We start from the raw sequence: 23,101 nt of genomic DNA, 5'->3' as shown, positions 1-23,101 counted from the left end.
GTTATCTAAAAAAATGGTGTGTAAGAATAACAAAGCCTGATTTTCAGAGTCCAAAAGGCTTTTTGTTGAAAGCTGAACCTGGTCAAATAAATTATGATCTTTCTGGAATGACAGACTAATTATCTTTCATTCAATCCATTTTCCTATCAGTAATATGCATATGCTTCCCAAGATATTTGGGATCATGAGATTTTGTTTGTATGGACCTTCAAAGGTAGAAAATGAAAGACATCCTGTTATTAGTGGTGTTGTGGCTGAATTGTAAATGATGTCTTCGGGTGAAGATGCTCAACCACCATTTTTATTGAGTGTTTTGTGCTGATCTCTCATGTCTGGAACCTTCCTGGCTCATCAGCATGTAGTTTGAGGTGCTGGGGCACCCAGAAGGGTGTTTATGGAGAAATAGAATGAAAACAAATTTTAACTCCACTTTGCAGTACCATTGCCTATTTGGAAGGCAATAGAGACTTGTCTTTTATTACTTATTGCAAACGGAAGAGAAAAATGTTTAATTTTGAAATGGCATGTGATTAAGATGCCTGGTCCCTAATGACCAGCAAAGAGGACACAGAGTAGAATGTATCAAAAAAAACCCAAGGAAATCCAACCTGTTAGGGATTGACACAGTATAATTAAATTTTACATTTACTCCTGAAAGGGCATTGGCACAAACTGAGCTCATTAATTCTAAATTAAAGCTTTTATTCTGGCCTGCCTACAACAACCTCTTCTAAAAAGGCTCTGTTTGCTAGATACTCAGGTTGCATTCACACATTGATGGTATTATAGAAAGACACTTGACAGATTTTTATCACTTTAGTACAAATAAAAATGAACATATGGAATTATGTAACCTCCTAAGGAGGCCTGATTCTTTGTGATACTATTCTAATTCTTATGGTGTAAATATGTATGACTTTAGAACTTATATTTTGCACAGTCCTTAGTCTAGAAATTTGCCAAATTGTGTCCACCATCTACCAGAGGTGGAAAATCTGCCCAAAAACAGTGACTTCAGTGAAGCCTGACACAAAAGAAACAAGGGGAACAGATTGTGGGTTCATACTTTAAAGCAGCTTTATACAATAAGTGAGGAAAAAAGATCCTCTATATGTTAAGTGTTTTATTTGTCTGGAGTTGTTTTAATTGCTGTTATACCAGATCTTTAGACATAGCGCTCAAAGGCTTGGAATTTACCATTATGCTTAGTGGATATTGCTAGAAGCCACCAAAGAGAAGTGATATGAAGATACATAAAACACATTAGGAACTGCTATGTTTGTTACAAGTTGAGCACAAAACAATTTTTGGAAGAAATGGCTACTTTCTCTGTTTGACCTGAGACACACTCATGAAAAATTAGCCCCTTAGAAGCCATCTGAATACCTAGTTGCTTGTGTTCCCCAAAGTGTTGGCTCAAGATATGAATTGTTATCCTAATAAGGAATCCATACAACCTAACTTAAATAATACTTTAAATTTGAAATAGATGATGTGGAACTAGTTCTGAGTTACAGCTTTTTTGCTGAGATTATTAAACTAGTACTGTAACATCTGTGCACCCACAGTTTTTGTTTGCAACCCCTCTGCAGCTAATCTGATCATCCCATGCTGTCACACATTGCTTTATAACCTTGACTGTGTTAACTAAGGTGGAATAATTGAAGCTAATTGTTGTAGCACAGGCAAGCCTTGGATAGATTTAGAACAGTTAGGCATTATAGCACCATGTATTTATGCTAGAGGGCACTCATATTTCGTTCTCAGCAGTAACAAGCTTTGCATTTGTATAACATATATCTTCAAAGCACGGCACCAACAGTAACTTTCAGGGAGTGCTGTGAGGTAGGTGTGTACATCGATCCCTCTTTTACAGATGAGGAAACTGAGGCATGAAGGTTAAGGTACTTGACCCAGACCACAACAGGAGTTAATTACAGCTTACTCCTTACAGGAGTTAAAGGATGTTTTACACAGGTATTAAAGGACAGCACAGTGAACAAGACAACTTGAAAATTACTCTTCTTGAAAAAGCCTGTTCATTATATGTATGTATCCTTATATCTATGTCTATGTAGATTAATTCTGGATGTGAATTTTTACTTTTAAAACTAGAGACCTTGCTTTCTTATTCCAAAATTCTGTGGCAAAAATGGAAAGCTTTAGGAAGAGCACATAAAGAGCTATGACTCTCCCTGGCTCCTCTGCAGTGCTCACATAGTAACAGATCATTTAGTGATCATTTAGTGATAGGCTCACAAAATCAGAGAATCAATTAGGTTGAAAAAGAACTTTGGGGTCATTGAGTCCAAACATAAACTTAACACTGCCAAATATTAGGATGAACTTTAGAGGCATATGAACCTCCTAAGTCTCACAGGATAAGGTCAGCTTGAGGAATTTTTTTCTTTTTCATTTTTTCCTATACAGCAGGTATTTACTAGACTTCGAGAATTTCACTTCTTCATTTTCAACTAAATATTCAGTGAAGTAATGAAGTGACATCTGTAAATAAAAGGCATCATGAGATTCTATCTCCTCCCCTCCACAGTGTTACACATCTCTAAGAAAAGACACCCATCTCAGAAGACAGCTCCTGCAACTGAGCTTAGTTCAGAGCTTAGAAGGGAAAAGCCTGAATAAGAACAGAAAATGCAAGTAATTTGTCTATGGCAAGAGATCAGCAAAGTTTGTCTTGAAGGGGCTTGCAGCCAGATGTCAAGTCTTCTTGTCTAGACACACTTGTCTGAATGACTTCACCAATCTGCATATTTTGTGAGATGATGAAAATCAGCTATTTCATTTCCACAGCACAGCTCAAAAAATCTTCACATTTTCTGGAAGTATTTCTTATTACTGTTTCATTTTGTTTTCTGTGATAATTCCTACAATTGGGGTTTCTAGAAGAATGTTTTCAGAAAGCATATAACCTTCTATTTAACACAGATGGATGCTTGAAAAGTTCTGCTGTTATATTACAGTGTGGTTAGTGAATTTTCCCATGAACATCAACATAATGGAGGAATGCATTCAAGGACTTACAGAATATACACAGTTTGAACACACAGGGATATCTCTGGCATGAAGAATGGAGAGGTAGAGACAAAATCAATGCGGGATTTTCAGAGGAAATGCTGGCTTTGTAAAATAGGTAATTTTTCTGAAAACCCTGAGCTGCTTCAGCTATGAGACTGTACCCCTGATTACCTGCTTTGTCACCCCTCACCCTTGACTTGTTCAATTTTGCTTCATCTCAAACAATATTATCAACCATGAGAATGTAACTCCTCAGAAAGAGAGAGTTGATAATACGTCAGGGTTAAATTTTAGAAGCTCAGATCTTCTGGAGAACTAAATGACATGAAATGGTTGCTTCACGTTCAGCCCTGCCACTCCCCCCAGGAGACTGAACTTGCAGTGGGAAGATTTCGCTGTAAGCATTCTTGTTTTGTCTTTCTGAACAGCTAAATTTCCATAGTAATCATCATCTTATATGAAACAAGATCATTCAAGTTTGAGGGATGACAAAGTGTAATGGTGATGTTTACCTGGTCAAGGTATTGAGAAGACAAGCTGGAAAACCAATGGACAACTAGCATATTGCTGCAGTCACATCACAAATAAGAGCTTTCAGAAACCACATGGCGAAGAAATAAGTTTTGATATCACTGGTGGTGCTAATCAAATTGGGAAACACAGTCATCACCATGAGTCTTTTTTTTGACCAATAGTCAAAGAGAGTTTTGAGTAGTTGCTATCAATGAACAGCTCATAATAAGTTTTAGCTGAAAAAAAAATAAAGGAAAAATTTAAATGTATTTTTGAGAAAACAGCAATCTGCTTAGGGACAATGTGGGCAGCCGGGTATGTTCGATAAAGTATAAATTGTGAATCATAGTTGTTCAGCTTTTGTAATAGTCTGGAAGTCTCTTAGGATTTAAAGCAAGCTGAACAACTGACAATCTTGGAGGAATTCAAGTGTGGTTTTATAATATCTGGTTCAACAGACTGAACTGGATCACTCTCACTAGCAATTATGTGTTTCACCAAGCATCTGGAAGCTTCATTGATGTTTATATTTTCCTGCAAGTGAAAGAGAAAGAGAGGTTGATTAGTCAATATTAATTAAACCATGCTGCATATTTCCTGGCCATAATTAAACTTTTCTGCAGCTAACATCAAAAGTTTACTTTCCTTAATAAACAGCTTTCAAAAATTGACTGTATTAAATAATGCTTACTGGAGTTTTGAAGTTAGTTAAGTTTTATATCTATTATAATTCATATCTCCTTTTAATTGTACACAGAGTTGACTTTAAATTACCTCAATCTCTTGGTGATTGGATTGCTTCAATAAATTAAAAAAACAAATGCCAGAGGGGTGTTGAAGACAGATGCCTGAAGTAAAGCTCCAGAGCATATATTTCACTGCTTGAATAATAGTTACTCTGATTTTTGATTAATTTACCTATCGGTAATTATAGCCATCAATAACACTTATTTTTTAAAGCCTTTTCCACATTTTCAAGAAGATTTCTGTATACAGTGCTCAAAATGAAAACTGTGATGAACTAGATTCATTGAATAAACAATACAATCTCAAGTTACTCACAAAACAGTAAAACAAGTTCTCTATCATTTCGAGTTCTCCTTTATTTCCTTTTGAGGGTGACTTATCACCAATGCACTGCTTCAGAAGAAATATATCACCACTGGTTACATTTGTGGGAAAGAAATCCTCACTCTAAAGGTTTAGAATCAAAGCTAAAGCACACCTTCTCCTACATATGCATCAACAGCATTTAACTTCTAGCAACCCTCACTCTGTTTGTAGAATAAGTAAAGCTGAAACAGCCCGATCAGTGAGACACAGCCCAGCACAGCACAGAAAATAAGCAATCATATTGTGAAAGGATTTTTTTTATGACAGCCTCCAATATGTTTGGAAAGAAAAGTCAGGCTTTCTGGCTTAAAAAACACACTTCTATTCTAAGAGCAATCTACTGCCAGTAATCTACTGGCATTGATTACTTACTTTATATGACAGGATATGGAAACTTCACTGTAGCTTCAGTCTTCTAGAAAATTGTATCACACCCCCATCCACATACATACATATAGAAATGCATTTGAACACGTATGTATATAATTGTGTAGAGGCACACACAACTCCTGTTCAATAAGTGTAAGGTTTGATTTGCAACCTAAGATTACCTAGGTTTTCAAGCTGAATCATTGAATCATTGAAGAATTTGGGTTGGAAGGTTCCTCTGGACGGCAATCTGGAGCCTGTTGCAGTGAGGCCATAATCTAGAGAAGGGGCATTTATGTGAAGATCGAAAGCTAAAGGAGTGGATTATGTGAAGATGACTTTGTCTAATCCCCTTGAAATCAATGGCAAAGCTTCACAAACTTCATTGACTATCCTTTTGCACCACAGTAGGGAGATGAAATCTGTGGATCTAGCTGAAAACGTAAATTAGTGCCAAGATTTCACAGGTTTCTTGAACTACATAAGTGAACTTAAATATTTTATCTGTAAAGAATATCAGTTGGTTGTAAACCCCCAAATCTTTAGACTAGTTATGAATATAGTAATCCCTAGAAAGTAATATGGAGCTGGGAACTGGCTCTGTACTGAGATGTTAAAATGCTGCTATATCACATGGTTCTCTTAGACCAGACAAGAAAATTCCTCAAGCATGCACCAAAAGGTTTTTCCAGATCACTGTGAAATTTTAATAGAAAAAAATAGACAATGAAAATATCTCTCAGTACCGCTTAGAAAGCTGAAGCCAAAACAGGATTGCTAAATGAACAAAATGAGAAATGTAAAAATCTTTTGCATTGTGTTTGCCTTTATTAATGGATTGATAAGCATCTCATTTACCCATGTGCTGCTTCTGTCTTGGAATGGCACACACTTATTCAGTAGTCTTAGGGACAATCTGAGATTCTGCCCAAATCGATTAATGTTCAGATGTATCAAAAGAAACCTTCTTTGTCAGAGGCTATCATCTTACAGGCATTGGGAAAGGGGAAGGAACCAAGCCCACAAAAGCATAAAATGGGTATAGATGGACATTCCTCAATTTTATGGCTAGCTCCAGCCTTTTCCTATGGTTCGGATGACAACTGGTATATGGTACAGATGAGAAGTGACATGTTAAGTTACTAGCTGCAAGGAGCCTATGCTCATGCCAACAAAGCAACTCCTACTGTCCCAGCTTTATTACTTGACTGCTTCCTTTCTGATGCCACTATTGCCTTTTGTTACAACCCTAATCCTATGGTGTCCTAGGTCTGCAGATCAGACATTACTGTATTCGGGTCTGACTAATGGAATATTGATTTCTACACCTCTCCTCCTATAGTGTGTTTTGCAAAAGAAAAATCAATATTCTGCTAGGCAGTGAAGCAGCTGAAAACAGTAGAAGGTGATCTGCTATCCAAACACCGACATCCAGAGACCTGGTGATTTTAGAGAGCATGAGGTGTTGAAAGGCAATCAAGGAGAGGAAAGAGAAAAAGGAGAAGGTGAAAATCCATTCAACAAATACAAAGAAACCAACAATCAGAGTAAGATTGGACAGAGAGGAATACCTACTAAAGGTAGTGAAGGCCTCAATTACGCTTAAAAGATAAAATTATTTTTTAAAAAAAGAAAGAAAATATAGGTGAGACAGCAGAGTAAAATGATGTCTTTCAGTGGGTCCCTATGTTGAAATGCCTTAACTGTCATCTCCCCTGTGGTTTTCATTCTACAAAAGGACACCACAGGAATTGTGATGATTGACGAAGTTCAGCCTTTTTTCTTTCTCCTCTCCTTCTCCTTCTCCCTCTCCCTGTCCCTCTCCCCTCCCCTCCGTTCCCTCGCCTCCCCTCCACTCCCCTCCCCTCCAGGTTATACTGAGAGGCCTACTCTGCCTGCTACTGTGGAGCTACTTCTGAACAGCAAGATGTCCAGGAATTATCAAGCTCTTGACATAGTACTAGATGCACCTGTAGTGCTTGTTATCCAGCCTCCTCTGATGTCACTTGTACCTTCACAGTTCTCCAAACAAAGGGAAAGCTCTGTCTCCCTATATTACTTTAAAGGATGGTATTACTCAGCACTGCATGTTTGATGTGTTTACCTGCCCAGCATCCTTCTGTGATAGGGAAGTGCTGCTAAGGCCATTTATCAAATAGTGAGAAAAGCAGAGCCATGAACAGAGGAAACTTCATGAAACCAGCACACAGAGACTAGCTGGAAAGTAGGAGATGGCATAGTATGAAGTCTTCATATGGTAAGGTAGGAATGCAACAATTTTCTTTCCCAAGGTTCATGGGAGAGGTTTTATTGCAAGACCAAAAATGAAGGATCTTGCCCATATTATGGGTGTCTTTCAGTCTTCTCTTCCTGCTTTTGTGTCTGCTTCTCGCATTGACGTCGCTATTTGACATGCTAGCCTTTATAAATCCCTTCCTGAAGGATTTTATAATCTCTGAGGGATTCACAATCTCCCCTTGCCCTGTCCCCTGAGGTGTCTTGCCAATTTCTGTGTGCCTCAGCAAGCCTCAGCATCTGAAAGACACTATCACAGTCAGTGATGCAAGAGTTGAGTTGTGAATCCAGCCCTAAGTGACTCACCCTGCACCAACCTGACAATGTCTGCCAGAGCAAAGACCTGAACTCAGCTCCTGTGATGATGTCTGAATCTTGAGCTGGTCTTTCTCTTGACCTCATCAAGAAGGAATGCAAAGTGAATATCAGCACATATTACTCTTTATTCTAAATAAAGGGTAAAATTACTAAATAAAAAAAGGCAAAGAAAATAACTGACCAATCTTGGAAAGCCAGAAAGGAACACTGGAAGACACAAACAAAATTACAGTTTGCCTTGTAGATCGATCTCATGCAAATATATCTTTTCAAAGGGTAGTTTATGGAAAGGATAGCTGGGAAAGAGAGTTGCATTATTTAAAACCTATTTCTATGGGAAATAATTTTGTAGTCTTGCAAGCAACAATCAACTGAAGGGGAAATAAATACATTATCAAATGTTACTCAAAGCAGTACACAAGCTCAGCAAACTTCTTAGCATTCTGTATTGTCTTCCCCTTTATCTGCCATCTCTACTGCAGATGAAGAACTTCAACATTTAGGGTATTCCATTTTAATATATGAAATAAACCCCTGAAGATTAGACTGGCTTTTAGCTCTTTACAGAAGAAAAAAGGCAAGGCCTTTTCTAATTTTGTCTCACTTTCAGATGAAATTTTTCTTTCTTTGCCATGCAGATATCTTAGATTTGGTTGACTGCTTGTTTCCTAGTATAAAGCTTCTCCCTTTTTACATTGGTAGTTTCTTCATCTGACTGAATCTGATGTTTCAGTCTTTCCTTAAAAGTCAGGGTGAAGAACAACGTGTACGCAGGCATAGCTACCTAACCAGGGCACTGGGGAGGTCTGAATCAGCACCACTTAGAGACATGATCTTAGACTACTAGTGGAGTTGGAAAAAAATTACTTCCCATAAGTAAACATTTACAAATTGTGAAACATTCAGGTATTAGATGGGAACCTAGTGAGAAGCACATAGCTTCCACATTTTATTTCCATAATACAGTAAAATCTGGGAGTCGACTTTCAAGATGTTATAACCTGCACTCCCCCGGAGCTAGCAGCCTGAGGGAACAGCTCCACACTCTCCCTTAGCAGAGCACTTGGGAAACCACTATGAACAGAGCCTTATTAAGGTGGTGTGCCATGTTGCTGTGGTTGTATTTCTAGGGAAAAATAACCGTACAAGTTAAAAGCCATTTAGATGCATGAACATGAACTGCTGTGACTGCCACTCTGAGAACAAGATCATTTCTGTGATTGAATTCTTATGCCTGGTTGAGTATTCTGCAACAAAATTATTTCAGTAAATTATCTTCTGATCTCAACAATTTTGTGATTCTATGAATTTCCAGTTTTGGGACAGCACTAAATAATGTATTTCATGAAAGTGACCCATGAGATCTTCAGAACAACTCTAATACCCATAGGATAATCTGAATCAACTCATTTTAGTTACAGGAAAGAAACTCTGCAGAAGATTCTGCACAGAGCAACTGAACTGAAAGCTTTTGCCTTAGGTGTCAGCTTAATTTTTTGTTTTATGGTAGAAGCTGAAATATTTTCTAAGACTCTGTGTGGTGATATTGGTTAGATTGTATTTTGAGTGAATTAAAAAAACAATGTAGGAGCCATGCATCCCTAACTGGATCTGGTAGTCTCAAATGGGTTGCTTTGTTTTCAGTTACCAGATCAGCAAAGTAGCTGTAGTGTGTCAGCCTAATTCAAATACATGTCCAAATCTTGTTTTTCTTTATGGAAATCAAAACTACTTATCCTGTTCCTCTGCAAGTCTACTGCATAGCTTGCTTTTTCCATCTTTCATAATAATTGTCCAGTCAGGAGAGCTGAAGAATTTGTGATTTAAATAAGGGTTAGTAGAGCTTGGTTTGTTCACAGAGCTCACTGGTAAGATGAGCAGAATTATTGTCCTCGCTTTGTGAAAGAAAAGGTTGGATCAGAGGAGAGAGTGACTTTCTGAAGATAATGCAGCAGATCAGTGGCAAAGAGGACTTCTGATTGCTAGTCCAGCATTTGGGCCCTATGGGGGCTTGGAACTAGATGATCTTTAAGGTCCCTTCCAACCCCAATCATTCTGATTCTATGATGACACATTGTGGACTGTCTGTCAAACAAAAGCTGGAGAAAGGACATATTTCTGAAAGGATGAAAGATTCTATAACTTCTTGCTAGTCCAAATAGGACATGTCCAAATAGGTCAGAGACTCAGGCTGCTCATCAGCCTCCAGGCCATAATGCTCAGCAGACAAGGAACTTGGTATATAGTTTGGTAATGATCTGAAAAGCATAGCTACCATCCTTTCTGGGCAATTTGGATAAAACATGAGTGTCTTTTTGTCTAATTCTGTATTACTGACAGCAGAATTACAGCAGGGAAAAGAGGAAGTCAGGCATAATCACAGCACAGCCATTGCCAGTTGCAAGGTATTTCAAGTTATGTGTGAATTAGGTACTTTCAAGCACATTTAGTTTTGCCTGACTTGTCTGTTCTCTTGCACAAGTTCCATTTTCATTATTAAGTGATAATAAGCTTGCAATTGCTCCTTTTCTAATTCAAGTCAAAGCTCACCTCTTTGAACTAGGAATGGTGGTGAAAACAGTTTAAAGGCTTGGAAACATGAGTGGAGCTCTCAGCTGCTCTGGTCATGTGCTGGATAATTAAATGTGTGACAGGAAGGAGACATTTCCTTCCTTTAAAAGTATGAATGTTTCACAATACTTGTGGTCATGAAATTTATTAAAGAGTTTAATATAAAAGGTTATTTTGTCACTATCTGGGGATGTGCCTTTCAGATCACAATCAGTATAAGTGAAGTAAATATGAATGCATAAAAGAGATCAGGCTCACCATCAGATATGTGGCAGTAGTGTAACTTGTGACTATACTGTGTGGTGTTGTTGCCCAATAAGGCCCTTCTTACATGGTAAACTATCCAAATTCTTCTATCTTTATAGGGAGTAGAAGATTGGAACAGGCTGAGTATTTCCTTCAGATTAATGTAAGAATCAAAACTAATACATGAGAATGCATGAGGTGGCTCAATGTTTTATACTGGAGTTGTTAACTTGTGAAAAATAGCACTAGGGAATAATAGAGTGATTTCTTTTTCTTTTTTTTTTTTTTTTGGTGTAGTATGGCAACGCTACAGACAAAAATTTAAACCATTGACAGCTTGAAATATGGTAGATACATAGGTAGCATGCTGCTTTCTGCAAGGCAACCAGAATGATGTTATTTTTTATAAGGAATCACCTTTGTTTTTCCAAAATGCATAAATCATATTCAGTTTGCTCTGAAGGCTATAACGTTTCCAAGTATGTCTCTGGAAAATCTCCAGAGATCTAATTATTCCAGGATACAACAAAGAGAGAGTTATTACTTATCTGAACTGCTAAAACTGCTAGCTGCAGGATGATGACTTCTCTGTCCATGTTACTCTGCTTCCAAACAGTTTCTATTCTCTTTAGCAAACATAGTTAGATATTTATTTTCCCAAGACCCAACTTCAATTATTTAATGTGCCCTAGGCTGAAGGAATACCAGGTATGTATAACATCCAGTATTTTAAAATAGCAGTAATAATACGTTTTGTTTAGGAAAGAAAGTGTAGGTTTTAGTTCAGAACTTAGACCAAGTGGGGATATCATTCTGATCTAGATTAACCTAAATGATGTGATTCTACCATCTTTACTGGAATTACTCTTTGTGTAATTTTAAAGTCAGGAGACTCCAATTCTGAGTAGAAATCAGGTGTGGGGATTGCAGAATAACAGATCCTAACCTCTGGTCTATAGCAGCAGAGAAGAGTCTGATAAGTCATGTGTCCTCAACTCTCACTGCTCCCTTACAATGGACTTTGAAGACCAATCTTGTCATAACTGGCTTTCTTGCTATTCCTGTGTGATTGCTCTGGCAATCTGAGGACTGCTTGGGTTTCTGAGTTAAATAAAGTAAGAAGAATCTAGATATTTCCCATGTTTAAAATCACTCCAAATCTTAATTCTATGTGGCTTAGAGAAACTTTGAAAACTTATCCTCTATTGTGACTTTTTTAAAATTTATATATCCTTTATATGTCCTTTATACTTCCACAGTTCTGCCCCAGTCTGGCTCCATCATCATAGTAAAACCTCTCTGTGAACTTTGAAATTGTTTGTACATTCATTCTCTGTCATGACCTGCAATGACCCTTGGCACAATAAATGCTGTTGTCCCTTTTAAGAGGTGGACAAATGTTCACTGGGGACTGATGTATGGAATTCATGGTACAAATTCCTTTCTTATAGGCCAAAGAACAGCGACAAGCTTCATGACTTTGCAATCTTAGCCCAGAGTTCATGCAATGCTTGAGGCAGTCTAGAACAAGCCGTTATTCACCTGCTGTTACTTCTGCTGATTACAAGTGAAACATCTTTTAAATATTAATGCTTAAAGGAGATGTCAAGACTAGAAAAGTAAAATACAAAAATACAAAAATACAAATATACACTCTAAAGATCCTTAAGTAACTTACATAAAGTGCATAAAAGAAATTAAAAAATCAAATGGAGCATTTTGACATTCCGTCTACCAACAATCTACGTCAAACCAGAACCAAACTGCTTTCATTTTAAACATCCAAAAGTTCCAGCTTTCGTAATAGGAGCATACAATCAACATAATATCCATTGAATTGTTGTGTTCTAATCAATATTTCAAATACCAGCTCTCCAAATCTTCCATGCACTGAGATTATTTGAGAAATCTCAAACTGATACACAGTACCACTGTACCTTGGGCCTTTATAATCTGAAAGTCCCAGTGCCCTTTGTGATTTTGATCTCAGTTTTCCAGGCACTCAGGGAATCTGTACCAAGGCAAAGAATTGAACTTTAGAGTAGCTCATTCAGCACTTGAACGACTGGTATTTCCTTCCACTCCAGATATGTGATTTTTTTAAAAAGGTTTTTGAGAATGAAGGCTTATAGCAGTAAACATTGTATAAGCACTACAATCGACTGACTTTATTTCTGGAATCTAAGACAATAAAGCTATTGTCTCAAATCAGCATTTCTCAACTAAAGTGGTTATATAATTACTTAGAGATAATATTCAATGTTAAAAATTGTAAAAAAACATCCTCATATCATTCATAGGATGTAGCTTTTATGCCTTGCGTTAGGTCATCTTTCTCCCCAGGCTATTACACAATAAGCTGTTGGCTGGTTACATAGTTTACTGGTGGCATATCATATTAGAGTATCTATATTTCAGAATGTTGCACATAATTTGCTTTGCAACAAAACGCCTAAAAGAAATAGAAATGTAAAAATTTACAAGTTCAAGTACAAGTTTAATTAATTCCACCAAGAGAAGAGCTTTGCAAGGTGTGCATTTAGATCGAATGAACTATTTCAGGAAACTGATTTCTCTGTACTTAGAAATATTTAAAAAGAAATGGAAACATTACCTTGGCTGATGTTTCAAACCAGCCCACGAACCCATTCTCTTTGCAGAACTGATCCATCTTGATGCCGTTGTTCATAAGAACATCTATTCCCTGGTCGCATTTGTTTGCTAATAGGACTGTTGGCACAGGTTTGCCATTTGGAAGAACCAACTTAGAGTCCAAATCCTCTTTCCATTTTGTCACTGCTTCAAACGTTGCAGGTCTTGTAACATCAAAGACAATAAATGCCCCCATGGCCTCTCTGTAATATACCCTGGTCATGTTTCCAAATCTTTCCTGTCCTGTGATGAAGAAATAAGGAGGGAGAAAATTTTAAAAATTAGTACTTCCAAGTTAGATCAGTATTTCACATAGCAAGTTTTCGAAGAGAACATTAGTGAAGGCAGGACTTCATTTCATAAGTCTCTGGGAAACTACTCCTTGTCTAAATAATAGCAAGTACTATGCTAGACTAATTTGCATGAAAATGCAGGAGAGTACTGCATGAAAAAGGAATTTTCAGGCAAACATCCAAGGAAATTTACTAACTTTATGACAAGCTTGAACTCCAGTGTTCGGTCTTATTAGGCTGCCAGATTTCTTGGTCTGTGGACAGTAGCAAGGGTCTTGGTGTACATCATAGGACTTTAAACAAGAGTCATAAAAAATCTAGGTACCAGATCAGAAACTCCTTGAAACTATGGTATTTTGTGTGAAATATCTAATGCAACTGAACTGATCATGCATAAAGGGGATCCTAGTGCAAGTTATAATAACCAGCAGTAACCAGGCATTAGAGTCCTTACAAATTTAGTGTTATGAGTAAACTAAAACACAGAGGTGAGGAAGGTGAATTTAAAACCTTATAAACATGGAAATTGTTCTAAGAAATAGTACAGCAGTAGCAATATGAAGAACTGTATTGCTCCAGTGAAAAGGTCTGGGAGGAGAAAAAATCTGAAGTTTTATGGTTTTATTTGCTGAATTCAAAGTGTTTTCTGGGAAGTTATTTACAGTGTTTTTTTGAGCTAACAATATATTATCATATACAAACATGGACATTTGTAAATATCTGTAATTTTATATCATTAACAGTATGAAAATTAATACACTTGACATCAGGATGTGGTATGTTGATCAACTGTGGGTTTGTTAATATATCTGCTGTTTTCATGAGAAATTTGAAAAAAAAATTGCACAGATTTTTTCTTGAAAATAAAAAATAGAATTTCCACTAGTGTCTACTGCTGAGCTGTGATCCAAAAAAAGAATTATAAACTCCTGAAATGTTTCACAATGATAGCAGTCTTTAAGAAAGGCAACTCTTGTATATGCTTCCATTGCTGGAGAAAAGTGCTATGAAAATAGAAACATTTAATGGAAACCTGTTTCTAACCTTATTTTCTCAATGTGAGTAATTTTGAGTAGGATAGGAAGACAAGAAGTCTGACCTTATGAAGCTTACCTGTGAAGATTTTATCTGATGGAAATCATGCTGTCAAATGTAAGGCTGGGCTGAGAAGGGGAAAAGTGCCGATTGCTGGGTTTCTAGTCCATGCAGTTTCATTTAATGGAAGTAGCAGTGAACCCACTTACAGGGTCAACACCATCAGTTTGTGATGTTTATCTTTGGTTTTAAGCACTGTGGCAGCGAGGAGAAAGTAATTCACGTGATACAGAAAGCAAAGAGGAAGTCTGTCTTCTCTAAATTCATGTTAGATTTTTTTTACCTTAAACCTACACTGCATCCCATTGATAAAGCAAGATAGAAGTAGATTATTTTTGGGAAGTAAGAGGTCATATTAAAAATTTCTTATGGCTAGGTCTTGTTAAAATGTCTTATGATTCCTATCAATGGGCTAACCAGATGAATGGCTAAGTCATATGCTATTCAATAATCTCCTTGTTGAGCAATTTTTTTTTCTCATCTGCAAGAAGGTGCCTTCAAACAAAAGTCAAAGTCTGATTAGAAACTTAGAAGTGAGGCAAGCAGCAACATATGCAATTAATTTTTTTGAGGGATATTTTATTTCAATGATAGTTTGTACTTCTCATGCAAAGTTCTTGAGATGCTTGCACTGTAGATAATATTAGAGCAGCTAAACCTGGGCCTCACACATATTTATTGGGACACAGATCTCTAGAATAGGTGTCATAGAACATGAACTACATTATTCATTTGCAGCATAAAATCATCCAGCATGAACAAAGTTACTAGAGGAACAAAAGACTCTTGTGATCTTTTGTCCAGTATTGACCTGAATAGTTCTGACAAATTGTAAGACACTGATCTCTCCTCTTGCTTCCAGCTTCTTTTGCAGATACACAGGATTTTTGCTGCATAGAAAAGCCACCATGTTTGTAAAATCAGCTTTATGCAGGAGGATAGGGATCACCAATATTCATCATCAATCACTTCAAAGAAAGAATGAGGATGCTGGCTGGATAAAGTTCCTAAACTCTTTTTGAAGGGGTCTTTTTCCTGATCAGGTACAATGAATACAGGAATATACTTGACAGAAAGACATTAGGCAAGTTTCAATGGAAAAGAGGTGGTTTATTAAAAGGAGTTTCATTTTTATGCTATTTGCATAATCACTTTTATTTAACTAACATTGTAGAAAAATGATCTCTAGTATTTGCATTGCGCTTGGAGAGCTAAATAATGTGTCTAAGGATACAGAAGGACTCTTTCTTCCATAGATTCTCCCTTATGTGAACAAAATCCTATATTAACAGATAAGGTTCCTAAAACTTTTTCATTTATCAGAATTGCTTACAAAAATAGACACCATTTGATGTATTAAAGATGTCAGAATCTGGCCTCGAGTTTTCAGTTACACAATGGCAGTAATTAGGCTAGAAAATAGATTAACCATTAGGTATTCAGTGGTATCTTGCAGGCAGCCTTGAACATGAGAATCTGCTTTACTGTAAGAGGGACTGGAGGAGATGGGCTTTGCTTTTCACTTGAAGGGTCCGAAACTTGTGAAATGTTTGTTTGATCTGGCCCGTTGTACTTTACTGCATCCCTTGCAAGGTCACTGTCATCTGGCATCAAACCCCACAGGTCCAACGGCCTTTGGCCACTGAGATTGTGCTCTGTGTTGGGATTTATCAGTCCTAATTTAAAATAAAAAAAAGTATCTGGGAGTATCTAAGATTAGGGTCCCTTCGTAGTCATGAAGTGTCTAATGAAGATGAGATGTCTAATTTTTAAACAGATGAATCCTACCCCACTTTGAAGGGAACGAAGTGAGACCAAGGTGACAAAACAACAAGATTTCTATTAAAGGGAAGAACTTCCTGTCTGAAGGTCAGCTGGTCTGCACATTTATTCTAATCTCAGAAGTATCTCTGCAGCAGGGAAAGGTTGACTGCTTAAAGAAATCAATAGCTGAATTTTCATAGTTTATAAAAATGCACCCCACATAAATTTGTACAGAAATCTACAGTTTTCACTAACCACCATCATCTCTGATAAAGTTATAAAAACTAATGTTAAAGTACTAAAATTCAGATAATTTCCACTATCTTGCCCACAGCATCTGAAATATAGCGTAAGTTAAAAGTTGATTAAAACTGCCTAATGCCAAGTTTTAAAATGGGTTTTACTTCTTTCCACTGTCCCTCATCCTGAGAAACAAATACTTTTGGGAACCACCATGCTTTACCAAGAGCCTCTAGCTAAAACTGAGAAGCTGGAAATTGTGGAGAAGATTTAAACACTTTTTACCTTTCACTTCAGAGCACTTTCAGAATATTCATACTTGAATTCAAATCATGGTCTTTATGGATTGAAACTCAAGCAAGTCCTGAATGCAGAATGCAGAAAAGCAGGCAGCTGGCAGGATCTGGCCCATGGATCCCACTAAAAATCTATAATGAAATAGAACCCTCACAGCAAGGGACTTATTTATGTTTGCAGAACAGCAATTTCAAGGTAACTTAGCCTTGAAATCACCATGACTATCTTATTTATGCATATGTACTGCAATGCTTAGCAGCCACTAAAAACCTGAAATGCTGAGGATGTGCTGTGCCTGGCATTAGTGAACAGTGCTTACTACTTCTGCAGCATAACAATCTTAACAATTTTACAACTGCAGAGACACTTGCCTATATCTGTGCAAAGACTGCTGTTTCCAAAGGTCAAAGTGGCAAGGAAAGGAAGCAAAGCTGTTCTTTCCCCACTGGTATTGTCTCCAAAGCATTGGTCCAAATCCTTATGAGATGAGAACCAGCCTTCTAAAATCAAATCAACATATTTTTGGCAGCAATGAATAATCCAGCCCACACATACGCAGCAGGACTGGTAACGTGGATATTGAGATGGCTGTGGAAAAGGAGCAGGGAAGGCTCTGATGTGCTGCTCTTCTCCCCACTGTACTAAGAGCTGCTCCCTGCAGTTAATCTGCACCTAAAGCTGATCCTCAGAGAAATCTCCAGGCTGTGTGGGCACGAAACACAGACAGTAGTATGGAGAGCAGCCTTACTGATACATCCAGATTTGCTGTCTGCAATAGCTGTTTTCTTCAGCAGTGTGACAGCCTGATCTGCAGACCTGCATCCACAGCAGACTTGTGTAAAGTACTATTTAGTTTCTTTTAAAGCTTTCCTTATAACAATCTGTTACAAATTTAGAGGATACTCACACAGAGGCAGCAGAAAAGATAAGGAAACAAAGACAGAAATTGACTGAGGACCAAGATATAAAGTTGTATGACAAAGCAGTAGAGGTGATGGCACACTTCAACAGAACACCAAAACTGTTCATTTGGGACATTCAATGAAATAAAATGGAATTGTTGTGGGGAAACTAAAGACAAAGAGAATTTTATCATGCATGTCTCCTCTCACACACAACAGTAAAAATTGAGTCACTTCAAACTTTGGCACTTTACTGAATCAGATATAAATTAATAGATTTTAATGACAGTGTCTTGTTACAGACATCATGGCATCATAACATCATAAACCATGAAGTTTAGTCCAATTATTCCTGCCTAATACCCATAGCTTAAGGAATATATTATGTGTTAAAACCCATGTCTTAATGTAACAATATGTGATGAAAAGCCTACCTTATCCCTGAATTAATTTTTCTAATGCTTAGTTGTCCTTGTTGTTCAGCATTTCTCTCTTATCCAAATAAATGCAGTTTCAGCATTTAACTATTAGGTCTTATTATAGTTTTGTTTACCAAATTAAAAATACAAAAAAATATATTACAGATACATGAAATACATTTAATTATGAAATTAAATGGCACCAGATGGATGAACCAAATTTGCTTTTTCTTCTTGTGCATGATAAGGGTAAACCAGGGTAAACTGCTTGGTCCTACCACGGTTGGAATAAGTCATTCCTCCAATGAAGTCAGCATGTATGTAAATCCTACTAATAATGTATATAAGCTTAACACTGCTTTTACTCAAAACACTTTTGAGAAAATTATTTCTAGATTGTTAAAACAATTTACTACCCACTGATCCGCAGTGTGAAATGCAAGGAAGAGTACACATAGGCTTGGTACTAAGTTCACTGGTTGTATAATGGAGGGGGAAAGAAGATATAAGAGCTAAGATGGTACCTGATATCTCTATATACATACATGTATAAATACATATTTATATAAAAATACTGATTTGAAATATTATTGATATATTGGCAGAATTTGCTTCAGTCCAAGATGCCCTGAATGCTAAGCCAACATCTTTCAGCTTGATCAGAGGCCCAAAATTTATTTCTTTATGCCCAAAGCTAAACATGACCTAATAACAGAGATTCTACCAAAAGATAGAGGATGTTCTGAGGCCACAGATTTTATTTTCCTTGCTCTTGTCATTGAATATTTGTGTTTTGCAAATGGTGATACATGACTAGCCACAGCCAGGAAAAAACCACTTCCATTCTGTTCATATTTCCAACCAGTTTTACTTCTCTTTCATTTTAAAACCACTTCTTTTCTCATCAGCCAGATGCCTTATTTGTGATAACTTCTATGCCTCCACCACAATGATCTGAATTCAGTGTATTGCTTACAGAACTTACTTTCTATGTACAGCCAGCAGCAGCTAAAGCTCTGTACACAAAAGTCATTAAAACTGAGACAGTAACTCTTTTTATTACTGATCACTGTCTTGACCTTCACAGTGATGCTTTGAATTGGGCAATTCATATGAAATTTAGTACGATGCTGTAATTCTCTCTGTCATGTGTGATAACTCAGAAAGCATGCTAGTCATTCAGTACTACAACTAGGTGTAATTGCTTCTGCAGCCTGACTGAAAGCTACATCATATGATCCGCCAGCACATGATTAGTAGTGTAATAAATCTCTGAAACAAGGCATGCAAAATACATTCTTTAAGTCCCTCATGCATTCAGAATTTATTGTTAAATGCTTTTTCTCATGCAGAAAAGTTTTGCTGGCAGTGTATGTGTTTGTTGTTATAATCAGTCACAAGTGAGTAATAAAAATGTTTTCCCCATTATTCCAACTTTTAATAAAGAAAACTGAGCATATATGTATTTAACATCATAAAACCCCAAGATTATAATGATGTGTAAAAAAGCTGAGTTTATACATGTTTTGCATAAAGCAGTGTTGTTGCATAAGTTTTAGTACCTTGGTGCCAAATTCAGAGCTCAGACATGAGACAGCTAAGTGCAGAAGAAAGGCACGCCCTCCTCTGATAAGAATGTCAAGAATTTTCTCATTTCACCAGTTTTACTCGGTACTGTTCCAGACTAGATCACTGAACCCACAACTCAGGCCACAGGCTGGCACAGCTGCCTAACAGCAGTTCACCTTTATTTCCTACTTAATGAAAGTAACTTCTTAATTTAATCGAGTTTTTAAATGCCCTCCTTTACCCTGTAATCTATTGTGTTATAGCTCTACTTGGATTCCTATATTCACTGAATGAAAAATGATTACTTACAGCATGTGAAATATACTATTAAGATAAACTTATTTTGTGGACTGAAACAAAAATTGTTAATTTCCAAGAAGGGGTTGGTGAAAAAAAAGTTGTGGGTTTAATTTGAAGCCAAATATAAAAGCTCTGAAGCACTGACAGCAACAATGTCAGATTATGTGTGTTTTAATTATGTAAGCATGCAGGCATAGCTGGACTTCTTTACTTTTTTTCTCCTTGCACAGGGTAAACTATGTTTTTTTTCTTGATGTTGGAATAAGGATAATTAAACATGATAATTATATTTTTAACAACGAAGATTATTGCCAAATAGAAACACTTCTCTTTTCAAAGCACATTAAGAGTTATTTTCACTGGGCTGAAGGGAGGGAAGGTAAGAGGTAGAGGAAGGACAGGAAGGAGGAAAGTATTTTGATAAAGTAACTCAGTGATACCTTTTCTTTATTTTTTAAAATATAAAAATCCTTTTAATCTTTTTACTGAATCCCTCATCTATTCCACTTGTTACTCTCTCTCCTGTCACAGAGTTCTATTAGTCTAAGGAGACAAATCTGAACATCGGCAGCTACAGGGAAATAACTGAGGCACTTGGAGAAAGGTGCCTTGTCCCTGCATTTGTCCAAGGGCTTGGGACAAAAATCAGACATCAGAGATTCCACTCTGACACCCCTTGTTTGGAGACTGCTGGCTTTAGAGAAACTTCAAAATGTCAATCTGTCCTTAAAGTTTTCTGTCCTCAATCTGCTCTCCCTCACTTCATAGCCACTAGTGGTTTCCAACTTTCAGATTAGTACAAATGAATTTGGGTCTATATTTTGTATTGGTTTTGGATGGGCTATGGGGCAAAAGGTTCTCCTCTGTACTCACCCGCAATATCCCAGAGCTGGAGCCGTACCACAGTTTCAGCATCCCAGTTCAGCACCTTCAAAGCAAAGTCCACCCCGATGGTGGCCCGGTAGTGGGGGGAGAAGTTCTGGTGGACATAACGTTTGATGATGCTGGTTTTGCCCACTCCCAGGTCCCCGATCACCAGCAGCTTGTAGAGGTGCTCCTTCTGGTTGTGCTTCTGCATCTTTCCTGTGGCTGCGGCTGCTCCCTGCAAACTGATTGCATGCTCTGCCCGAGGAATCCTGCCAGCCTGAGGGGAAGAGAGGGAGTGAGGAACTGGGGAGGGAAGGAAGGAGAGCAAGGTAGGTGGAGGCTCTCTCCCTTTCTATGAAAGCAGGATCACCAAGTCCAGCAGGCAGCCCTTCTGGGAGATGAAGTAAGGACAGACTGCGGAAAGGAAGTCTCCCAGAAAGTTTGTGCATATATGTGTAAAGGTCAGCACGAGGTGTGTCTGGGATTAGTCTGGCTGCTAAAGACTTTGCAGGAAAATTCATGCAACAGTCCTGTTCTCTGTTTCGATCCTTGTTGGAAGGACAGTATTTCTCTTGTGCACTAGTTTTACACACGTTTAAGTCACTGCCTTGTGGATAATTTATCACCCTATGCTTGTTTCCAGACGTCTTTAAGATGCCAGTCACTGTAAAACAAACCAGAAATCTCCCTTCAGAAGTTTCGTCTTGCCATCAAAGTGCAAAAATTAAACCAGTGTGTCTTTAACTTTAGATGTGATTTGGTTCTAACTCCACATAAATCGGTGTGAATGCAGTTACACCACTAGAAGTGGTGGTTATAGCAATATACAGCATCTTTACTTGTTTCCATACTAGGAGGGCTGTATGAATTTAATTATAGCAGATACATATTTCTAAATTTCATTACCATAATTGTGATTGCCTGTTTATAACTATAAGCATGATCCAATCTGAATGTAGCACATAGCCACACAGCTTATGTTTTTGGTTTTTTTTCATACAACTGGACTCTAAAATGCAAAAAATCCAGGTTTATCCCATGACTCCGATAATCAGAAGTTATGAAAGCGTAACAGCATTAGAGCATATGAATGCCAGAGTCTCAACAGTCTTCTGTTTTCCAAAACAAGTGATCTCAAACTTGCAAACAGTAGAACTCATTTGAGTAAATCATTCCACCGACAGATTGTCCCTGTATTTTAAATGAAGAACACAGTGAATTCTACCTAGGCAGCCTAGTGGAGACCCCTACCCACTGCCTAGAATGTTTGATTCTTTTAACAGCTTTGATAGTAGAACACCCAGACTTTTAATATTGTGTGCAACTCATCAATGAATGATTTTTACATTTATTGATGATCTTGATAACATGAAAAAACATTTTACACTTACTGAAATATTGTTTGACGGAGTACTTATCCAAATGTGCACTGAAATGGCATTAAAATTTTGTCATCTATCCAAGAGCTGGATTTTAGTAGAAAAAGAATTCAGAACACTCATATTATGCAATCTTTTATAATCAGTCCTTAAACTCAAACTTTAACGTTTGTATATATGTATATATATATATGTACAAACACACAAAATGGAAATAGGTCCTTTGAGGAGAAAAATGTCTTATTTTCTTGAAACTTTTTATTTTTAATAAGAAGATTTTTTTTCTCAATAAGATAAATTGTCTTTCCAAAAACAAGCTGTCATTTTTATCCTGTTTGGAGAGACAATTTTAAAGGGCTTAGCCTTTTTTTTTTATGGATATCATAAAAGACTACAATTTGAGAAGCAAATCAGTTTGATCAGTTAGTATCTTTGCATGATTCAAGCTTACTATTGTTACTACTGGTAGCAGGTGGTCCATGAATTCTTGCCTTCACAGCACCACTGTTTCCTGAGAGGATGCAACACTCAAGCACTGCTAAGAGTTCACCATTCCCCTCTAAAGTTTTTCCATTTTAGTGCTTAAACAAAGAACAAGCTGAGAGGGTTTAGCAATTTAGGAAATTATGAAATTGGTGTTTTGGATAAGGTTTAAATTACATCTGATCTTTTATCCTTTTTTGATGATGCCTAATGCTCAGAGAACAGTGTGGGGAAGGTCACTGAAAGTGGGTATTAGGTAACTGGGGGTCTTAGGCTATTAGTAAGTGTAGTTAGAGATTGGCCTACACCCAGAAGCATGAGGCTTTACCTCTCTTCCAAAGTTTTTGTTAGCATTAGCTATAATAGCTCTGGATAATCGT

At 37.2% G+C, this 23,101-nt stretch overlaps 1 protein-coding gene across 1 annotated transcript; it reads right to left on the bottom strand.

Annotated features, from left to right (window-relative positions):
* Positions 1–3,303: 3,303 nt before the first annotated feature.
* On the bottom strand, positions 3,304–21,085 carry RAB38 (RAB38, member RAS oncogene family). Its single transcript, XM_051779298.1, has 3 exons — positions 20,866–21,085; positions 13,076–13,356; positions 3,304–4,083 (listed from the first exon to the last, which is right to left on the bottom strand). Exons 1-3 carry the CDS (start codon positions 21,068–21,070, stop codon positions 3,931–3,933), a joined length of 639 nt encoding a protein of 212 aa, XP_051635258.1. The 5' UTR covers positions 21,071–21,085; the 3' UTR covers positions 3,304–3,930.
* Positions 21,086–23,101: the final 2,016 nt, after the last annotated feature.

This window comes from Manacus candei, unplaced genomic scaffold (genome assembly GCF_025592945.1).
Source record: "Manacus candei isolate 608988 ecotype Guabito, Panama unplaced genomic scaffold, ASM2559294v1 h1tg000014l, whole genome shotgun sequence".
Lineage (NCBI taxonomy): Eukaryota > Metazoa > Chordata > Aves > Passeriformes > Pipridae > Manacus > Manacus candei.
The sequence above is the reverse complement of the archived record's forward strand: the minus strand, read 5'-3'. Positions and strand labels throughout refer to the sequence as shown.